We start from the raw sequence: 18,758 nt of genomic DNA, 5'->3' as shown, positions 1-18,758 counted from the left end.
TTTCTACTCCACTTTTCTTCTTTTCTGTCTACTGTTATGTTTTTTAATTGCTGAGCCGCCCTTTGAAAGCGCCGGGACACTCTTGTTGAGTAGCCGTGCGCTATATAAATAAAAGTTTAACATAACATAACATAACTTCCCCCTCTGAAACAGACAAGGCTGATTTCTCTCTACCCGTTCCGCTAGATGCACTCTGAGCAGATAGGCATCGGAACATGTCCCCAAAATGGCTAACCCATTTATCCTCGCTGAGGTGGGTATCAAGACATTTGCTGTGTCTGATGCCAAAAAGGGACTGTTGACAATGCCCCAACTGTGGTACTACTCTTAAGGGTTCTGGCCTCAATAAGTTCACTCCAGGCATCCTCCTTCAATGCCTCCTTTCCCCTAGCCAACGCTCCTTTCTACAAGTTCTTAAAAGGCAAGTATCCCTTGGGGTAGTACGTAAAGCATCCCCAAGGTTCCTAGATGCGCATGAACAGGCAGAATCGAACCATCTTGGGATCCGATCTAGGTGCTTGTTAGTGCTAGGGGCCTCTAGAGAGTCAGCTATGGAGCGAGAAATAACCGCAAAAGCATTAATGACAACTCCTGGCTCGGGCTGCGGGTCCAGGCACGTCTGTAGCTCCTTATGACATTTGGCTAATAAGGTCTCATGGAAAGAGTCAGGAATAACCTGAGCTCATTTAAGCCTTCTACAGCCATCTGTGGCTTCCAAAAGTCCCCCACCCCTACACCTCCCCTTGTTTTGGGCTATTGGGGGCCAGCTGGCTTTTAGACACAGAGGGTTATGGTCACTGAAAATACTCGCTTCAATAAAGAAATGCAATATAAGGTAAAAAAGCGGGGTAGAGACAAAAATAAGATCTATAAATGAATCACTACAATTCCGTTTAAATGTGGGGATAAGTTCAATCTGACCTGAGTGCAGTTTTCCCATTGCTGATAAAAGGTCAACTCGTTCACTAGGGCATTTAGGTAATCTCCCTGGTAGGTGTGTTCCAGGTGCAGCCCTGTCAGACGAGGACAACCTGAAGCTCCAATGCCTAACTCTCAGATCCCCACATGGGTGGATGATAAAGTCTCCGACCAGCATAAGATGCCTCTTAGGGAGGATGGAGCCATCAGGTTTGTACAAAATAGCACCCAGCCTGGAGATGTTGCGCTGGGAAACCCTTGGTTGGGTAGCTGTGCGCATTAGAAAATTAAATTAACATAACATAACAAACCTCTGGGAGAGACGATGTGGTATTATAAAAGTATGAAAGCAACAGATAACAGGACCCACTGGAGAGTGACAGTGCCTGCAAACATGGGTTGCCTGTAGACAATACAGCAGTACTACATTTCACCACCAGAGAGACATAAACAACCAGGCCCCCCTTAGGATGACCTGCCCTCGAAGGGGTGGCGGGCGCAAAAAAATGATTTATACCCTTCCATGAAAAAGAATTTTCATTAGCCCATGTCTCCTGCAAACATATAATCTCCAACTTAGATAGACAATGATTTAAGGCTGCTTTTCGAAGAACTAGGACCTCCGTTTTGCTTAGTTCATGCACAGGAAGCTATTTTCTCCTAATTTAATAAAGTGGTGCAAGTAAATGGCGATGCCGGTCTGATTTAAGCATGATTTGCATTGCATTTAGAAGTAGATTTGGTTGTTGCAGTGCACTTAAAAAGTAGCCTGGTACTTCTCAAGGACCTGTTTCCAGGAGCCTAAACAGCTGTCTGGAAGAGTTTGGGCACGGTGATACACAGTTTGATAAATCTTTGAGGATTGCATGGACCCAATTGTTATGTGTTGGTAACAGCTGATGAGGATAGAGTGTGGAGGAGTATTGTGGATGACCAAAGGACAAAGGTGATGTGGATGGATAGCAGTGACTTTTCAGATTGCCAGAAAAGAAGTAATGTGGGTGAGCAATGTTAAAGCATTGGTGTTGGTGGATAAAGGAGCTGTATTGGGGGAGGGGGTGACAAGCAGATAGGTATTGTGGAATGGAAAAGTATTGAGGACGAAGAGAGGGGCAACTTGTTTTGGCTGCTAGTGAACATGTATTGTTGGCAGTCAACAGACCGGTATTTTGGATGTCCAGTGGAGAATTTGTGTTTCTTCCCAGTAGAGAAAATCTTTGAAAACCGTCTGCATTCTGTGTACTACATTTTAATACAGTGCAGAATGTTTTCTAAGACTATGACCCTCATTTTAAACGACCCCTTGATTTTGAATCATAAAAATACAGGGTTTTGCACCTGACTTGAGATTACAAGAAATGCACACTTTGCACACTCTCAACATATATCCCTGTGAGTCTTTCATCATGAAAACCCTTGGCAAAGGAAAAGAGGTCAGTACATAGTTGCACAAAATCCAATGCTGGAGGTAATTACTCACACCAACCTTATTCATTTAAAATGGGGCAGCCATTGGACCCTGGCTCTGTGCATTATTTGTATTTTCCCAGGGAGAACTTATCAACGAGTAAATTCAGCTAATTTGGAATAAAAACGCAGTGATAACTTTAGGCTTTCGGTGCTCTTAATCCTGGCCTATTTCACTGACCTAACACTGACACAGGAATATGAAATACGACTGCTTTGTGAAGTAGCACTGTACCACCAGGGCGAACAGTAAGGAAAGATCATTTTTTCATATGTAAAATACATATAAACACAATCTGGAAATTCCTACCTGGAAAAGGTACTCTCTTTTCCTGAAATGTTATTGACAGATATTCGTCTTGTCTTGCTTCGGGTTGCTCGACTCTTTATTTCCTTTCTCTTAACCCCAAAACCACGTTACAAATTTCCAGTTCTTTGCAACCTCTCAGTAACCTTTCTTACATTTAAGGATATGCATGGTTTTGAAGGTACATGTGCACCCGAACAGGGCATGTTTGCTTATTCATGGTTCACTTCATGGGGAGGACAAAATCATGCACACCTGCATTTAATATAATCATAGCTTACTGTGCATGTTCCTAACCCTAAATTGGCAGATTGGCTACCAGTGGCAAATCATTACTTCACAATTAAGTTCAATTTAACTTTGTTGACCACCTGAATAATATTTCCCCTTCCCTTATATTTCTAAAAAGTTGGTAATGTCAATATTTTTGCACACTGCTTTTACACCCTTAAATAGCCTTTTTCGTCACTAAAAATGCACTCCCTAATTGGGTATGGAAAACTGAAAATGTTGACGATCACTCTACAAAATTAAAATCTTTTGGGTGTTGCTAATGACCACCAACTCTTCCCACGCTTCTTCCCACGCTGAACCCTAAACCATTCCTGCTAACCAAAACTTCAAGTTCCCCCGAAGGCCATAGCTGTCAATTGAGGGTGTAATTGTCATATTATCCTGATAAAATCAACCAGGTTCTGTCATTCATGAAATCAGATGACACTTTACATTTTTCCACGCCTAGTATGAATTTTGTTTGTATAAAAGCTTTGTGAATGTGACCCTTGCTATTGTCTTCGCTTGAAACCCACCTCTGAAGTTCCACATGCAATTATACTCTGACTTGAGACAATTACATTTTCTTGCAGCCCTAAAGGATATGGGGAATGAGGCCTTTGCAAAGGGGGACTATGAGACAGCCGTGCTGAGGTACACCGAAGGTTTGGATAGACTGAAGGACATGCAGGTCTTGTACACCAACAGAGCCCAGGTCAGTATCCACAGCACTGTATGTCCATGTCCGCATAGATGTTGACTTCGACAGTCAACCACTATAACCAGGCTACTGGTTTGGCTGGTGCTCACCATTTTGTGGAAATATAACCTAAGATCCATTAATATGGCTGCATACATTCGGAAAGCTATTTGAATACAACATAATGGTCACAAGTTTGAATCCTAATCAGGATTAGACTGGCCTACGAAGAGGATTCTAAAAATCAGCCTTCGTACTGTGGTGAACACTTCACAGATAGCTCATCTGTTGAAGCAAAACAAGCACATGTACATAGGTTAGTACTTGGTGCACACAGTCTTCTATGTTAAGTAGATCTATTCATGCTGAGACGATTCTGTTTAATAACTCAAGACTGCTTACAATACTTAGAATCTTTGCCTTTCTGGAAACATTTTCTGCAGTAACAAAAAATGGTGTGGAACATAATGAACAAAAGTCGTCAACTGTCACCTGCACATAGAGTTACTCTTCAATACAAAGATTTATAACGTCTTCTAAAATTTCACTACACACCTATGGTGCATTGGGAGCAGCTGCGTTTTGTAAACACTTAAACCGATTAGCTGGACACAGGCTGTACAAAATTAGGTAGAAAAGTAATTTGTCAGGTACCCGCTACTTTGTAAACAAAGAAACTCACTCATTGGGTAATGTCATCTGGAATGTCATTGATGATGTAATTTGAGATGCCATCCGTGATGTCATAAATGAATTTGCCAGGTGAATATAAGAACTTTGTTTATTATCATGATTATTGTATACTATTTGTTATCCAGCCATTTATGTTAAGTGTAAGCACTGTTTTTTGATGTACACATGGAATTTGCTTTGCAGGTATTCTGTATTAAATTATTTGAAATATGTGTAACATACTGGTTGAAAAACGAGCACAGGATTTATTCAGTGTTTATACCTGCTTCTCTATCTATTTTGAATGGTGGTGGGGCGTGCCACCTTGAAAAAGGCTCTTTCTGAGGCGAAACGCGTTGGAACTGTAATCTCAATAATAATAAATAATACAATGACACCATGGAGTGACCGTCTTCTTTAGTCTGCTGTCTCCAAAGAAGTATGTGGATATTGATAGTGGAGAATCACGCCCGCGATGGAGCACCTGCACGCCACTGAAACAAATAAAGTCAAAAGCGATGCTATAGTTAGATTAAGTGATAGTACCTTAATTTATGTTAAAAAAATTCACTAGAACAAATAACTGTTAAATTGAAGTTATAGTTAGGTGTTGCAATGAAATATGAGCTAACGTTAAAAAATAGTAGAACTACTGAAATTTGGAAGTAATAGTTTAGTATAACCTACCCCTCCATTGTGCACTGTTTATGACTTCGCATATTGTATCACTCATGAGATGTAAAATGACATCATAGATGACAACACTCATTACATCTCAGTCAAAGCCTCTGGCCAGACTCTGCATCCACTCTGCATCAGGACTTCCACTCAGTGCCTAGACTCCAACATGCCCAGTACCGAATCCTCTGCAAGCATCAATTCTCCACTGCAGACGATCATCAGCCTTACATAGGGCAAGTTGGACACATGGTTTAGCTTTCGCCAAGGTCTCCACCCACTCTTCCTCAAGCAGCCAACTCCAACTATGCACAGACATTGAACATACACTGTGGAAGTTTTGTGCATGTCCAATAGTCAAATCGTCCAACATTTAGTAGGGCCTGGACAGTAGGCTTGCCCTATACCTAGGCCCTGCCTCCCCTCCAAACCTCCACCCACCCAAGACCACTTCACTCTGACGATGGTTAATTCAATGGTTAACCAAACGGTCTATTGTTCATTGATAGTCAGTGGCAAGTTCTCTGCAAGTGACCTATCCCCACCACACGCATCATTTAGGTGAATACAAGTAAAAAGCCAATGACCTCCATCAAGCTGCTTCTCTTCTGAAATATACAGTTTCTTTCTCAAGTTTTGAAAACTCAAAGACAAGCCTATAGAGACCAAACATTGGTTTAGGTTGCTGTTTTAGTCTTTGTTCAAACTGCCTAAAGTTTGCTGTCAGAATCAATTGTTGAGCCCACTATTAATGTTAAACCGTTGCTGTTTAAATACAATCTTTGAGGTCATCAATGATGTAATTTAACATGTTTTTAGGAGTGTAATATGTGAGTTCATTAGCAATGCATTATGGGGGTGCATGATATAGTTAGTTCACTAAGCTATAACTGGCATATTTCAGTGGCTTTTGGTTTTTTTAACATTAGCTCGTGTCTCATTTGAGCACCTAATTATAGCGTCACTTTTACAATTTCTTTTCTTTGTTTTTTTATTTTAATTTTTTTATTTGTTTTTTCGTCACAAAGAAAGTCCAATTACAATGTATACATCAAATCATTTTCTGGCGTCCCCCTCCCCCCCACCCTCTCCCTGGCACCATACTGTAGATATTTATGCACTCTTCCTACTTCAATTCAAAACCGAGAGAAAAAGAAAAAAAAAACAAAGGAAATTTTTACGAGAGAAGAGAGGAAAAAAAAGCAAAAAGCAAAAAAAGAATCCTCAAGAGGAGAAAAAGCTACCTATACAATCAGCAGTATTTACTTTAAGCATTAAGAGGGGGCATGAGATGCCACACAAGAAAGCATACAGAAGAATCAAACACAAAAATAGTCTTTCAACGTAAAATAATAGGACAAAGCCATACCGAAGAACAAAACTACTTTAGGCCTGTGATCTTCAATTTTGTACCCCCTCTATCCAATTTCCTAGCTTTTCCCATACCACCAGACCATTCTTCCTGGCGCGTTTGCCTTTTTTGCATAAATTGCCTTTTCTAGCTTACACGTCGCAAGTAATCTGACCTGCCATTGTGTGAATGAAGGCGGGTTTGGATCTTTCCAGTGGGCTGCAATGCAAATCCTATAAATAGTCATTGCTCCAAAAATGAAAGGGCCCCCCGCCCGGTTACAATCTTCCAGACCTTATAGTATGTCAGCCGGAGTAAGTTGTAACCCTTGTCCTAAAACCACCCCAATAAAGAGTTGGATTTCTTCGATGAGTGGATTTAATTTTGGGCAAGTAGCAAACATATGTACCTGATCCGCCGAATATTCTAAACATCGAGGGCATAAAGTCCCGCTCCCGGTTCCCCATTTTGCTATTCTGCTAGGAGTAATATAAAGGAAAAAACCCGTTTTATAAAACTTTGCCTGCAGTTTAGTGGATAGTAGAAATTTATGAGCTAGATTTAATGCAGAGCAAAAGACATTCTGTTTAATGTTCAATTTTGTTTGCCACTTCAGATCTACCTTTTCCAAATCATCAGGCATTTTATCGTTCAGACTAGAGTAAATTAATCCGATCCGAGGCGAGTTAGTTGTCTGTAATCTGTCCATACTTTCAATTTTCTTGAATCCAGCCAGGCCACCGGTCTTATGAACTAAGAAATTCTTAATCGCATTGTACTGATATAACTGATTTTCCTCAATTGGGAACTGCGTTTTAAGATCCCGAAAGGACCGGATCCCATCTTGATTAATCAGGTCTCCCAATTTAGTTACCCCTGCATTGTAACATTTCTGTAGGTATGAATCATTAAAGATTGAAGGCAGCATTGGGTTATCTCTAGTAGGAGTGTAATAGTTCAGTCTACCTAACCCAAAAAGTTTCCGTACTTTAGTGAATACCCGATATATGTTTATCAAGGACTTGCACGGCACCCGCTTAAAGTACCCGAACTCAAGCTGTCTCGCAAGGCATCCCCTAGTTCTTTCCCCTAATAGAGCATTTAAGGAGAAGGTAGTCCAGAGTGTGTCTGACTATTGCAGTCGTGTATTAAGGAGGGGCTATACTGTAGAGCCGTTGCCTAGTAATACAGTTTAAGATTTGGTAGCGCCCAGCCTCCTCTTTCTTTAGGTAGGGACAGCCATTTATATATTCTTCTTGTATTTGAGTATGACCAGATGAACTGACAAAATATTTGCTCAAATATCTGAAGGACTGCATCACTGAATTCTAGAGGTATTGTTCTGAAAAAGTATAAGAGTTTTGGAAAATAAGTCATGTTTATCACATTGCTCCGTCCGTTTATAGTTAGGTGTAGGTTGTCGATTTTTTTCAATGCTTTTTTTGTATCTGTCGCTAATGGGTTCAGATTTTCTCCCACTATTGAATCTAGATTAGCAGTGATGTTCACCCCCAGATATTTTGCTTTAGAAACTACTAGAGGGTTAGTCCAATTTATATTTTCATTTTGAATTATCTGTGTCTTTGTCTTATTCAGAGCATATCCAGATATTTTCCCAAACTCCTGTGCTTCGTTTTCCAGGGCCTTGATGGCACTTTCGGGGTCTAGTGTAACAATTGCCAAGTCATCGGCATACGCCATAATCTTGGTGCTTACCCCGTGTCTAACATCCGCTCTTATTTCAGGGTTTGCTATTATCTTGGAAATGAGTGGGTTGATGTAAAGCGCAAACAAAAGCGGGGAGCAGGGGCAACCCTGCCTGGTTCCGCGTGAAATATTTATAGGTTTGGTCAAGTTTCCATTAATCATAATTTGAGCCCTAGGGGTTTTGTACAGCGCCTGAATTGCCTGTAGCATATTGGGGCCGAAGCCAGCTCTTTTTAGTACTTCCCATAAAAATATCCAGGAGACCCGATCAAACACTTTTTCAGCGTCTAGTAATATTAAAGCAATCGGGTCTCCTGTCACCTTTGCTGCATCAAGCAGCGTAATTACTCTCCGAACATGTTCGGTAGTTCCTTTTTTGGGTATAAATCCATGCTGCCAGTCGGAGACAAGATTCTGTATATTTTGAGAGATCCTATTGGCCAAGATTTTGGAAAATATTTTTGAATATGTATTGCTTAAGGTGATTGGCCTGTAGGATGCCATTTCAAGAGGCGATTTATCTTTTTTAGCAAAGATTACAATTTTTGCCAGGGACCATGAAGCAGGAGGGGAGGCGCCACCAAAGATTGATCCAACCATTAAAGTGAATATTCCCTTAATCTGTGTTACAAAGATTTTATAAAATTCAGCGGGGATAGAGTCTAGTCCTGTAGCTTTGCCGTCAGGCAAGCTCTTAATAGCGCTATGTATCTCTTCCCAAGTGGGAGGGCACTCCAATTGATCTTGCAATCTTGGGCTAAGTTTGGGCGTAGTTACGAGTTCTAAGTAACCCGAAACGTCTGTATTCCTATCATCCCGGGGTCTAACATCTTCCTCGGTATAAAGATCGCTATAATATCCTTCAAAGGCTTTATGTATTTCCCTCGGGTCTTTCGTCAGTCCCCCCGTGATGGTTTTAATTTCTGATTGTTAGTGCCAGCTGGTGTCCAATTTGCTCCCCACATTCATATATTTTCCCCCTGGTTGCGGCCCATTTGGCCGCAGTTCTTTCTGCAAAAATAGAACCGATCTCTGCCTTTATCACAGCTACCCCATGCTGGAATTCTTCTACACTCCCTCCTGTTTTTATTGCCTGTGCCAAACTGGTTTCTCCCACCGTCAATTTTTCCTGTAATCTCTGCACCTGTGCCTTCTCTGCTTTATTTCTTTTGATTGAGAAACTCAGAGTCTCGCCCCTAACCCCGGCTTTAAATGCATCCCAGACCGTCATTAGAGGGGCTGAGTCTAAGTTTACCTCCAAGAATTCCTCTATCCACTTCTGAATGCGAGCTTTGTAATTAACATCATACAGTAATGCTTTTTCAAAAGACCAGGTTATATTCTTATTTTCGGTTTTCAAGCCGCCCAGATGCAGCATTACTAGATTGTGGTCTGACATAAATCTTGGTGACATATCGATGCTAGAAGTGCTGATCAGGGGTGATGATATGAAAAAATAATCTATTCTGGTGAGTGACAAGTGGGGAGCCGAAAAAAAAGTATATCCATCTTGCTTGGATCTCAGTTCCGCCCAGACATCAGCTAAGCCATGAATTTCTACCAGATTTAGTAATGCTTGAAACACCCTTGGTTTTCTCCCTGAATATCTCCAGTCCCTCTTTTCAGTGAATATGTTTGTAGCATTTGGGGATGCAGCTACACATGCTTATCATACTTCTGCCATCAAGTGTTGGGCACAGAAGTTTACAGTTTACTTCAACAAATGTTGTTGAGTCACGAGATATAGTGTCACTCCTCCTTTTGACATACATTGCTCATAGGCACAGTTGTGTTCGTAGTTTTTTTCCTGCCATGTGGTTTGGAGGGGCAGCGAGTATGCTCAGAGTTATGGTGCAGAACACTCAATTTTGTTGGCTCTTTTCAGTGTCCGTTCTTTATATTTCAGATCTACCTTTTTGTCTCCTGCAAAAGACATAGAACTTTTGCTCAGCGATTCTTCGCTTATGGTGTCAGGGCCTAGCCCCTTCGGGGGCTGAAAAGACTTCTTGTGGCATCTTAACCAGCACTGAGCACATGTGATGGAACGGTTACTGTTCCAGTACTGCCCCAATGCCATGTTAAGTACCCGTGGACCGATCACCACCAAGTCTGCAATATCTACCTATCGCTGAACCACGAAGACATGAGCTGCCCAGCATGTGAAGAAAAGTGAAGAAAACTTTTCACTACCGAATGGTGCGGTGGTGGGCATGCACCATAAAGTTGGAATACCTTTTCAGACCACATACATCTTCAGGGAGGATAAAGACATTACCTTCAGTCCCCAATAAGAGGAAGAACCTAGACCATTAGATCTCCACCTCGGCACAGACCAGACTCTCTACAGCCCAGCGATCTGATGAAAAGCAAGAGGTGGCACCAATGTCGAAATCTGGCCCTCAGATGAGGACTAGTCTGTGAACAGTGAGTACAACTCTCAACAAACAGAGCCTCAATTCCTTGATAAGGGCAAAGCAGGACATGGGCCATCGCCCCGACAGGGACCGCTCAGCACCAATAAAAGACAACAGATGGTGCCAAACCTCTCATCAAAGCCAGCCACACCCCTGTGTCATCGCTGACACCAAAGCCTCCGTCGACTCCAAAAAACGTCAAGGCTTCTTGTCACCCATTCAGCATTGAAAGGAGCATCGCCTCTGAAAGCCACATTGACTATGAAAGCCGCATCTGCCCGAGACAGCAGTCGACGCCTAAACTTCGCTAAACATCAGAGCCACAGTTGGCACCCATAACGTATTAAGCTCTGATACCTCATCCACATTAAGGCCACAAGGACACTGATACATGCAACCCTCCAGCAGCTGTCTCATTGAAGGAGGCCAAGGGCTTTAGGGCAGCTTCAACAATAACTGGACAGACATCAACAGCACCTTCTTATTGATCTGCTCATGGGGCAAATCACAAACAGGGTCCCTCCACCCCCGAACCCTATTCTCTTGAAGAGGAACCTTGATTTCTAAGAAAATACAGCTTTGAAGCCCTCCTCACACAAGACACCACGTAAAAAGCATAGAGAAAGTGAAACTAGCCCTGAACTTCTCCCACACACTCCACTACCACTCACACCTTCCCTGCCATCCACCCCTCCACTGATGCCCCTGTCGGATTCTCCACCAGAGTCACCATACCTAACGCCTCCACAGGCAGTCCTTATGGGCCTTTTGACCCATACATTCAACAAAGGATACACAACCAAAAGATGACCCATTTAATGACTGTCATACTGGTGCCTCATGGGATACTGTTCTAGAGCACTACATAGTCTGGCCTTCCTCTCCAGATGACACATCATCATTCCACAAGGACACTCAGCATGCGGCTACCTACCATTAAGCAGAAATGCATGTGTTCCAAAAGAAGGAGGACTTTTTGGTTGAGACTTTCTCAATGACCGATAGAACTGTTCGTTTCCTCCCAGTGCTCAAGGGTATTTTCAAGTCGGCCCCTGAAAACTCCAAAGACTCTGTTAGAGTCAGGATAATCAACCCTGAGTGGAAATGAACTTTAAACCTTACCCAAATGACCATACATGCATTAAGAGACGCGTTCCACTAGACTCCTTTGTGGGTCACACTGCCTGCAAGGATACCTCTGTCCAAGCCATAGGCGATGCCCCTCCACTTTACAAGGAGAATAAGAAGATTGATGCTGCAGATAAGAAGGTTGCAGTGGGGCCAGCTACTCATTGGTGGATCACCAACTCAGTAGTTCTACAATCAAGTTATGACAGAGAACAACTGGAGGAAATAGAAGCTCTCTTAACACACCTTCCTGAGCAACATAGAAAGAGGTGGGAGGAAATAGAGTTGTAAGAGAAAATGATTTCAAATGTAGATATGGAGTGTAGATCCTATATTCCCAATAGGCTCTGCAAATTGAAATAATATATCCTACAGATTAGACGTAGGACTGGGGTCGACTAGGTCGCTTTCGAATATATTAAACTTAATAGTGATTGCCAGCTAGCTCAGAGGCCACTAGAAACTTTCTTGAATTCACAAGAAGGGATTAGTTTCTGACAACCGCATAAACATGACAACTTTGTTTCCCAAGAATAAGAAAAGTATCTCTAGAGTCGCAGAAACAATGGATAAGTATTTCACTCTGTCACTCGTACATGCTTCATTTCTACAGAGGTGCAGAGAAATAGAGAGACGGGCGTTTTCAATAAAAGTTTTTATTGAACAGTCTTCTTTCTCAAGCAAGTAAAGTGAACTGCTACAATCGTAATGCAGACTGCAAAGTATAATGCATACAGCAAGAACAATATTATAAAGTAATACTGTAAGAGCATTGTATGGTTTCTAAACCATATATAAATACATACATAAATAACAAGGGCTAAAAGTACTCAACTGGTGCTTCTAAAATACGCCTGACTTAATGTACCTAACCTAAGCCTAGTACGCGGGAAGGAGTAAGTATGGTGTAGCATAGGTTTAGTTTTCTTTGCCAAGAATCTATCCAAGGTTTCTCTAGGTTCTTATCAGCTCCATACCTTTAGTTTAGAATGAAGAAGGTCTGGTATCTCAGTCTTGGGACTTGATTTCCCAACACCCCGCAAGGGGAGCTTGGAAACACTGGAGCTGGATTCTCGCTGAGAGAAATGCAGCCTCTCGATCAGTGCATCAGCTGGAGAGTCGACTTCCTTCGGCACTTGCTGTAGCGAGCTGCGTCGGGCAAGTAGATAGTCGAACTGCTCCGAACCACTGTGTCTTGCTAGAGCAAGTGAAGGCATATTTATACCTTGAAGGTGTCTAGTTTGACGTAAAGTCGGGCATAATGATGTCAGGAAAGCACCCCAAGGGAATAGTAGTTCTTTGTAAAGTACATGAGTTCTTGGACAAAACAATATTCAGGCAAGGGAAGGTCCCTGACTGCTTAAGCCGATTTTCCAAGAAAACGTTCTGACGTTTTGATACGGGTGGAAGTAGCCATGCATGTATTTGGTCTGTTTGGGCGATGTCTAAATAAGGGAATGATTTTTTTTTTTTAATAAAGTGCACCTAACATCTGTAGGAAAGGCTCCCCCAGCCCATACTTCCGCAGTACCCTTAGCATGAAGGGCCACTCCACAGAGTCGAAGGCCTTCTCCATGTCTAGAAATAACGCAACTGCCTTGTTGTCTTGCTTCACGTGTTGCATAGTGCCTAGGACAGTGCGGAGGTTATATGTCAAGTTCCTTGCGGGAACAAATCCCGCCTGTTCCGGAGCAACCATCTCCGGGACGATTAGAGCCAACCTCGCAGCAAGTACTTTCGCGTACAACTTGGCATCCACATTCAGTAGAGAAAGTGGCCTGTATGAGCCGCATTCCCTGGGGGACTTGCCTGGTTTAGGGATAGTGATAAGAAGGGCTTCTCTCATAGAGTTCGACATACTACCCTGTTGACATATGTCATCAAAAAGGGACATCAAGTGTGGAACGAGGGTATCTTTGAAGGCCTTATAGAAGGCTACCGTAAGTCCATCTGCTCCCGGAGCACTGCCTGATCTCATTCCCTCCAGCGCCTCTAGAATCTCGTCTCGCTGTATGGGCACCATCAGAAATTCTCTTTGGAAATTCTCCAGGTAGGGCATTTTAATATAACTAAGGTAGTCATCAATCTCCTCCTCCATATGCTCAGACCTAGACCTATAAAGTTTAGAGTAGTAAGCCTTAAATTCTGCAATTATGTCAGCCTCCTCTGTAACTACCTCTCCAGTGGATGTGACTAATTCCTCTACAACAAGTCTGGGTCTACTATTGCGCATCAATCTGGCCAGCAATGAACCTGGGCGATCCCTCTCCCCATACGTTCGCGCCGTGGCATACTTCCCCATGTGTTTAACCTCTCTGTCAGCTTCCTCATTAAATTCTATGACCAGTTGTTTAATCTGCTCTTCCGTGCCGTTGTCCGATGTGCGCCTGTGTTGCCTTTCTAAATCTGCCAATTGTGTTTCAAGGCTTTTGAGTCTGTGTCTAATAGATTTGAGCACCCCAGAATGTTTCGCCATCGTCATTCCCCGGATGTAGACCTTAAAGGTATCCCACACTGTCTGAAAGCTTTCCACAGACCCCAAGTTAGTGTTGAAGAATGTTTCTATGTCTTCCGCTATCTCCCCTCTGAAAGCCTCATCCAGGAGAGAATATGGCGGGAACCTCCAAGTAAACGGGGGGATTTTCCTAGCAGGAGCGGTGAGGGACAGAAGCAGTGGTGAGTGGTCCGACAGTGTGCGAGGGAGAATTGTACAACCTTTCACCGAGTTCAAGAGGGTGGAAGATATGAACCAATAATCAATCATCGTATGTATATTATGGTAGGCCGAGTAATGTGTAAACCCTCCCATCCCTGGGTGTCTGTGCCTCCAAATGTCGACCATGTCTAGCTTAATTAGCTCCATGTGCATAAGAACGGCGGCTGCCGCAGGGCTACGGGCCGTCCCAGCTGACTGGTCCAGGCCCGGGTGCATCACAAAGTTAAAATCCCCTACCCATACCATTCTAGAACCAACATACATCCTGCATGTATCCGCTAGGGAGGAGTAAAAAGCAGGGTTATCGTAATTGGGACCATAGACATTCACCACAATCAAGTCATGACCTTTACCTGTGCATCGTGAAATGGTGTATCAACTCTCCGGATCAGCAAACAGGGGCGTCAACATTAGTTGCGAACGGGGATTCACCCATGTCACCACCCCCCTAGAGTGGGTAGTGAAACCAGCTGCCACACAGTTACCTCCCAAACCTCTCGCAGACAACATCTTACTTATAAGTGGGAGGTGAGTTTCTTGCAGGAGGGCTACATCAATACGGTGCCTGTGAAGATAGCTCATTACTTTTCTAAGCTTGCGGTAGTCATTAAGCCCCCTTACATTCCAGGTCAACACCCTTACAAGATCGGGACCATTGTCCATACTTAGATCTTCATGGTCCTCCATCTAGAAACAATACGAGTGGGCAGTCTCCCGCAGGATAACTTGAACATCTAAAAGTTGTAGGTAGGACCACAATAGCAGCAACGACACACACAATACCCGGCATAATACTCCACTTAAACCGAACCTCCCAGATTCCCCTGACATCAAACCCCAACTTGAGCAGAGAGTAAACGCCCTCCCCTCACCCACAGCCGACCACCCCCAACCTGGTCAGACAGAGCCCAGTCCCACCCCCCATCTCCCCTGAGAAACACACTTAACCAGTCCCTTAATTGGCTCTCACCTGAGCCTGAGGGCCGAAAGCGCAGGGTCAGACGTTGCCAGCCAAGAGCAGTTAACTACCAGTCCGAAACTGCAATGCCGAAGCGTCCCAGTGCCATGCCCCCGTCGAGCATTCGGTGCCTACATGAGTCCCAGTCCAATAGGTGCGGAGCTATATTCCCCCCCCATCTTGTAGCCCAGCTCCCCTCATAGGTCCACCCGCTGCCCGCTCCACAAACCCAACTATCAAAACCCTTAGGCGTGTAGCAACAGCCCCGATTAAGGAGCCCCCCAGGCCCTCCATGACACAGAGACAAATCAGTAAGATCTCACCCAGCAGGGCGTCGTCAGAGTTCTTCCAGGGCTCCACCGTTTGGGAGCAGACACTGCGTAGCGTCCTTGCAGCTTACAACACAACTTGGAGCCTGAGCAATCCAGGGGGGGACGTACCGACCATATCAATATTATGTCCGAATCAAGCAATCACTTAGCATTCATTCCTGTTCCTCCATTTGCGAAGAGCCATTAATGTCATCTCGGTCACTCCTCGGGCCATTCCTACGCTCTCTGGACCATTCCTTCAGAGATTTTTGCAGCTCCCTGGGGTCAGTAAAGAAATGTGAATGCCCTTGCTTGTTTATCCGGAGCTTCGCTGGGTACATCATGGCCTAGTCCATCCCAAGTTCGCGTAGTTGTTTTTTGTATGGTGCAAATTGCCTCCTTTCCTCTTGCACTTTTGCGGTGAAGTCCGGATAGAGTGAGATATCCATTCCTTCATATTGTAGCTTGCCTTTGTCTCTGGCTAATCGGAGCGCTGTGTCCCTGTCCCGGTAATTCAGCAGTTTCGCAATTATGGGACGCGGATTCGCACCTGGCTTTGGTCTTGGTCTTAGCGTGCGATGGGCCCTCTCCACTATAAACATAGGGGAAAAAACCTCGTCTCCAAGTAGCGTTTTCAAGAGTTTCTCCACAAAAAGCTCCATCTTGCCAGTTTGTGTAGTCTCCGCCACACCCGTTATGCGAATGTTGGATCTCCGCGATCTGCGTCTCCAAATCCTCCGACTTGTCTTGGATCACCTGCAAAAGCCTGCCGAATTGCTTACGATCTTTGTCCCATTCCGACTGTGCCTCCTCCGCTTCTGTTAGTCGTCTTTCTGCCATGTCAAGACGTTCAGCGTGCTTGTCCACTCGCTCCGACATGCGGTCCATACGATATGTCAGGGCATCGATTTTAGTTCCAATTGACGCTATACTGTCTTGTAGCCCTTTTTCCATGGATACCAGCATTTCGCGGATGTCGGCGCCCATGGAACCGTCAGGGGTGGCTCCCCGTGGGACGCCTCCGTAGCCGGCACCTCAGTCCCCTTGGTCCGTCGATGCTCAAAGGAGAGTTTGGATTGTGTTCTGTCGTTTTTGCCCATGGCTATCCTGCCGATCATCAAAGCGTACTGTGCCGCAGGCTCCTGTACCTGGTCGGAGCAGACTAGTGTCTTTCCGCGTTCAAGCGTGTACTGCAAGCTCCAAGCACCGGAGCCCAATACACAAGTGCGTGCTCCCAAGAGCACGTGCAGCCGCTCCAGTGATCCAGTGAACCGCTCACCTCGATAGTACCAAGTGGCAGCCAACTGTGAGTCCCCCCAGCCAGACGCGCAGAAACCAATCTATGTCGCAGCCCTTCGGCGCCAAATGCCCCCTGCCAGGGAGCCAGTCCGTCTCCGGGGCAAGTTGTTCTCAGGGCTTCCACCGCCCCTCGCAACCCAAGCAACAGGATGCCCTCGCCAGGGCGTACAATCACACTCTTTGCCGTCGTCCGTGCGGTTCAGGATCCACTGTCTCTGTACTTTGGTGCCCCAGTCGCTACGCCTAGCTACAACCACAGGCCGCGATCACCGCAGCAAATGGCCGCCAACGAGGCAGACCGGTCTCCAAAATGGTGGCAACCGAAAGGCCGGAAGCGCGGCATCAGGTTTCTTGCAAATGCCGCCCCTGCACAATCTTATTTGCGCGCCCACCCGTTGTCTCCTGACTGCGTGAGGGGCTCAATGGTGGCGTCTGCAACAGACGCGAGATCGTTTCCCAGCGCCGCGCAGCAACTGGGTCCCCGCAGGTACTCACTGATGGTGCTCCGGTTCGCAGGTAGATCCGCGCCAGGCCCCCGAGGTCCGAGGGTGCGCCGCTGTGTCCCGAGTCACGCCCGATCAGCAGGCCCCCGCCGGCAGTGTAGGGCCTCTCACAGCTTGTCCGGATGGCAAAGGCAGATCGGGTAGGGGAAGTCAGCCGGAGCACACCGCCAGGAGCGCCCCCGGGCCCCCAGCGCCACCGTCCCCCAAAGCGTCCAGCAAAGGCTCGTTGTGGCGCAGTGCAATATGTCCAAGGCACTGCCCGCTTCGGAAGGGAGTATGAAGGCTGCAGCTCCGGGGCGTCCCGATTCCACTGGCAGGATCGTGCCGTAGGTTCGTCCGGCACCTCTCAGGCCGCACGTCGAGTGACGTCGCTCGGACGGCTTTTCAGGCCAGGCCGTGGATGCAGGCCTGGTCCGCCACCGCCGGAATCTTCCCACCGGGACGTCCCGGTGTTCTGTCGGTCGGAACGCCAAGACTCCGTCGCTCACACCTGGGGGCTGCCTGGGAGTGAATAGCAGCCGTTAGATCCTGTTTGGCACCTCGTAGGATTATATTGCCGGATTTTAATGGGGCTTTGGCGAGGAGCTCAGCGCTCACGCGTCTACCATGGACGCCGGCAAGCTCCGCCCCCATAAGGGAATGATTTCTATGCCTATATTAGAACATGAATCTGGAAAATTCACTTGGATCCTAAAACGCCATACAACACCCACTCCACTTTATTATGTACGTGTAACGCTTCTAGTATTCCAGGATCGAGTAATGTCAGGGTGCAACAAGAGAAACAGACGGCAAGTGGCTATTAAAGTATTTAATGGTATCTGAAAACAATAGGCTGGATTTAGCCGAAGAAGAAATAATACAGGACAATGTACATAAAGGAAAGTTTACGATACCCTTTGCAGCACCAGGGGTTCTTACCGTCCTCCGCATGTACACCGGTCCCGGTGTACTCCAACGGAGGGCACAGTGCTAAGTAACGGCCGAAAATGCTGTTCGACTGCTGCACAAGGGAAGAATGTCATAGGTGAGTGTTCTTTGGGTTGCCACGGACTTGGGAATGCCCAGCCAGGCACTCACCCATGCAGCCCGCGACTGGAGCCAGGGAACAGCCGCTCAACCTGCTCTCCCAAAAGAACACGATGTAAAGAACGGAGAGGGGCAGAGAGCAGCCGCTCGATCTTGCCTCCTATCTCTCTCTCAGGTTTGGTTATGGCACAAACTCTCCCGTAGGCAAGGCTGAGAAGCGGCAAACACCTCCGCGGTGTGCGTCTCAGCTAGATGTTAAAGGTTAACAGGGCAGGGGCGGAGAGCAGCCACTCGATCTCGCCTCCGTACCGCAAGCGCTGAGCAAAG

The 18,758-nt window shown here is 45.5% G+C and overlaps 1 protein-coding gene across 3 annotated transcripts in view; it reads left to right on the top strand.

Annotated features, from left to right (window-relative positions):
- Positions 1 to 18,758, top strand: part of TTC12 (tetratricopeptide repeat domain 12) — a 317,573-nt gene that overhangs the window by 52,246 nt on the left and 246,569 nt on the right. For all 3 annotated transcript variants that reach the window (XM_078682360.1, XM_078682358.1, XM_078682359.1), the window contains exon 7: positions 3,559 to 3,680. In XM_078682360.1, the coding sequence (XP_078538486.1) occupies positions 3,559 to 3,680 (122 nt within the window). The remainder of the gene's footprint in view (positions 1 to 3,558; positions 3,681 to 18,758) is intronic.

Source organism: Lissotriton helveticus, chromosome 3_1 (genome assembly GCF_964261635.1).
Source record: "Lissotriton helveticus chromosome 3_1, aLisHel1.1, whole genome shotgun sequence".
Classification (NCBI taxonomy): Eukaryota; Metazoa; Chordata; class Amphibia; order Caudata; family Salamandridae; genus Lissotriton; species Lissotriton helveticus.
Note: the sequence above shows the minus strand (reverse complement) of the source record. Positions and strands in the feature narration are given on the sequence as shown.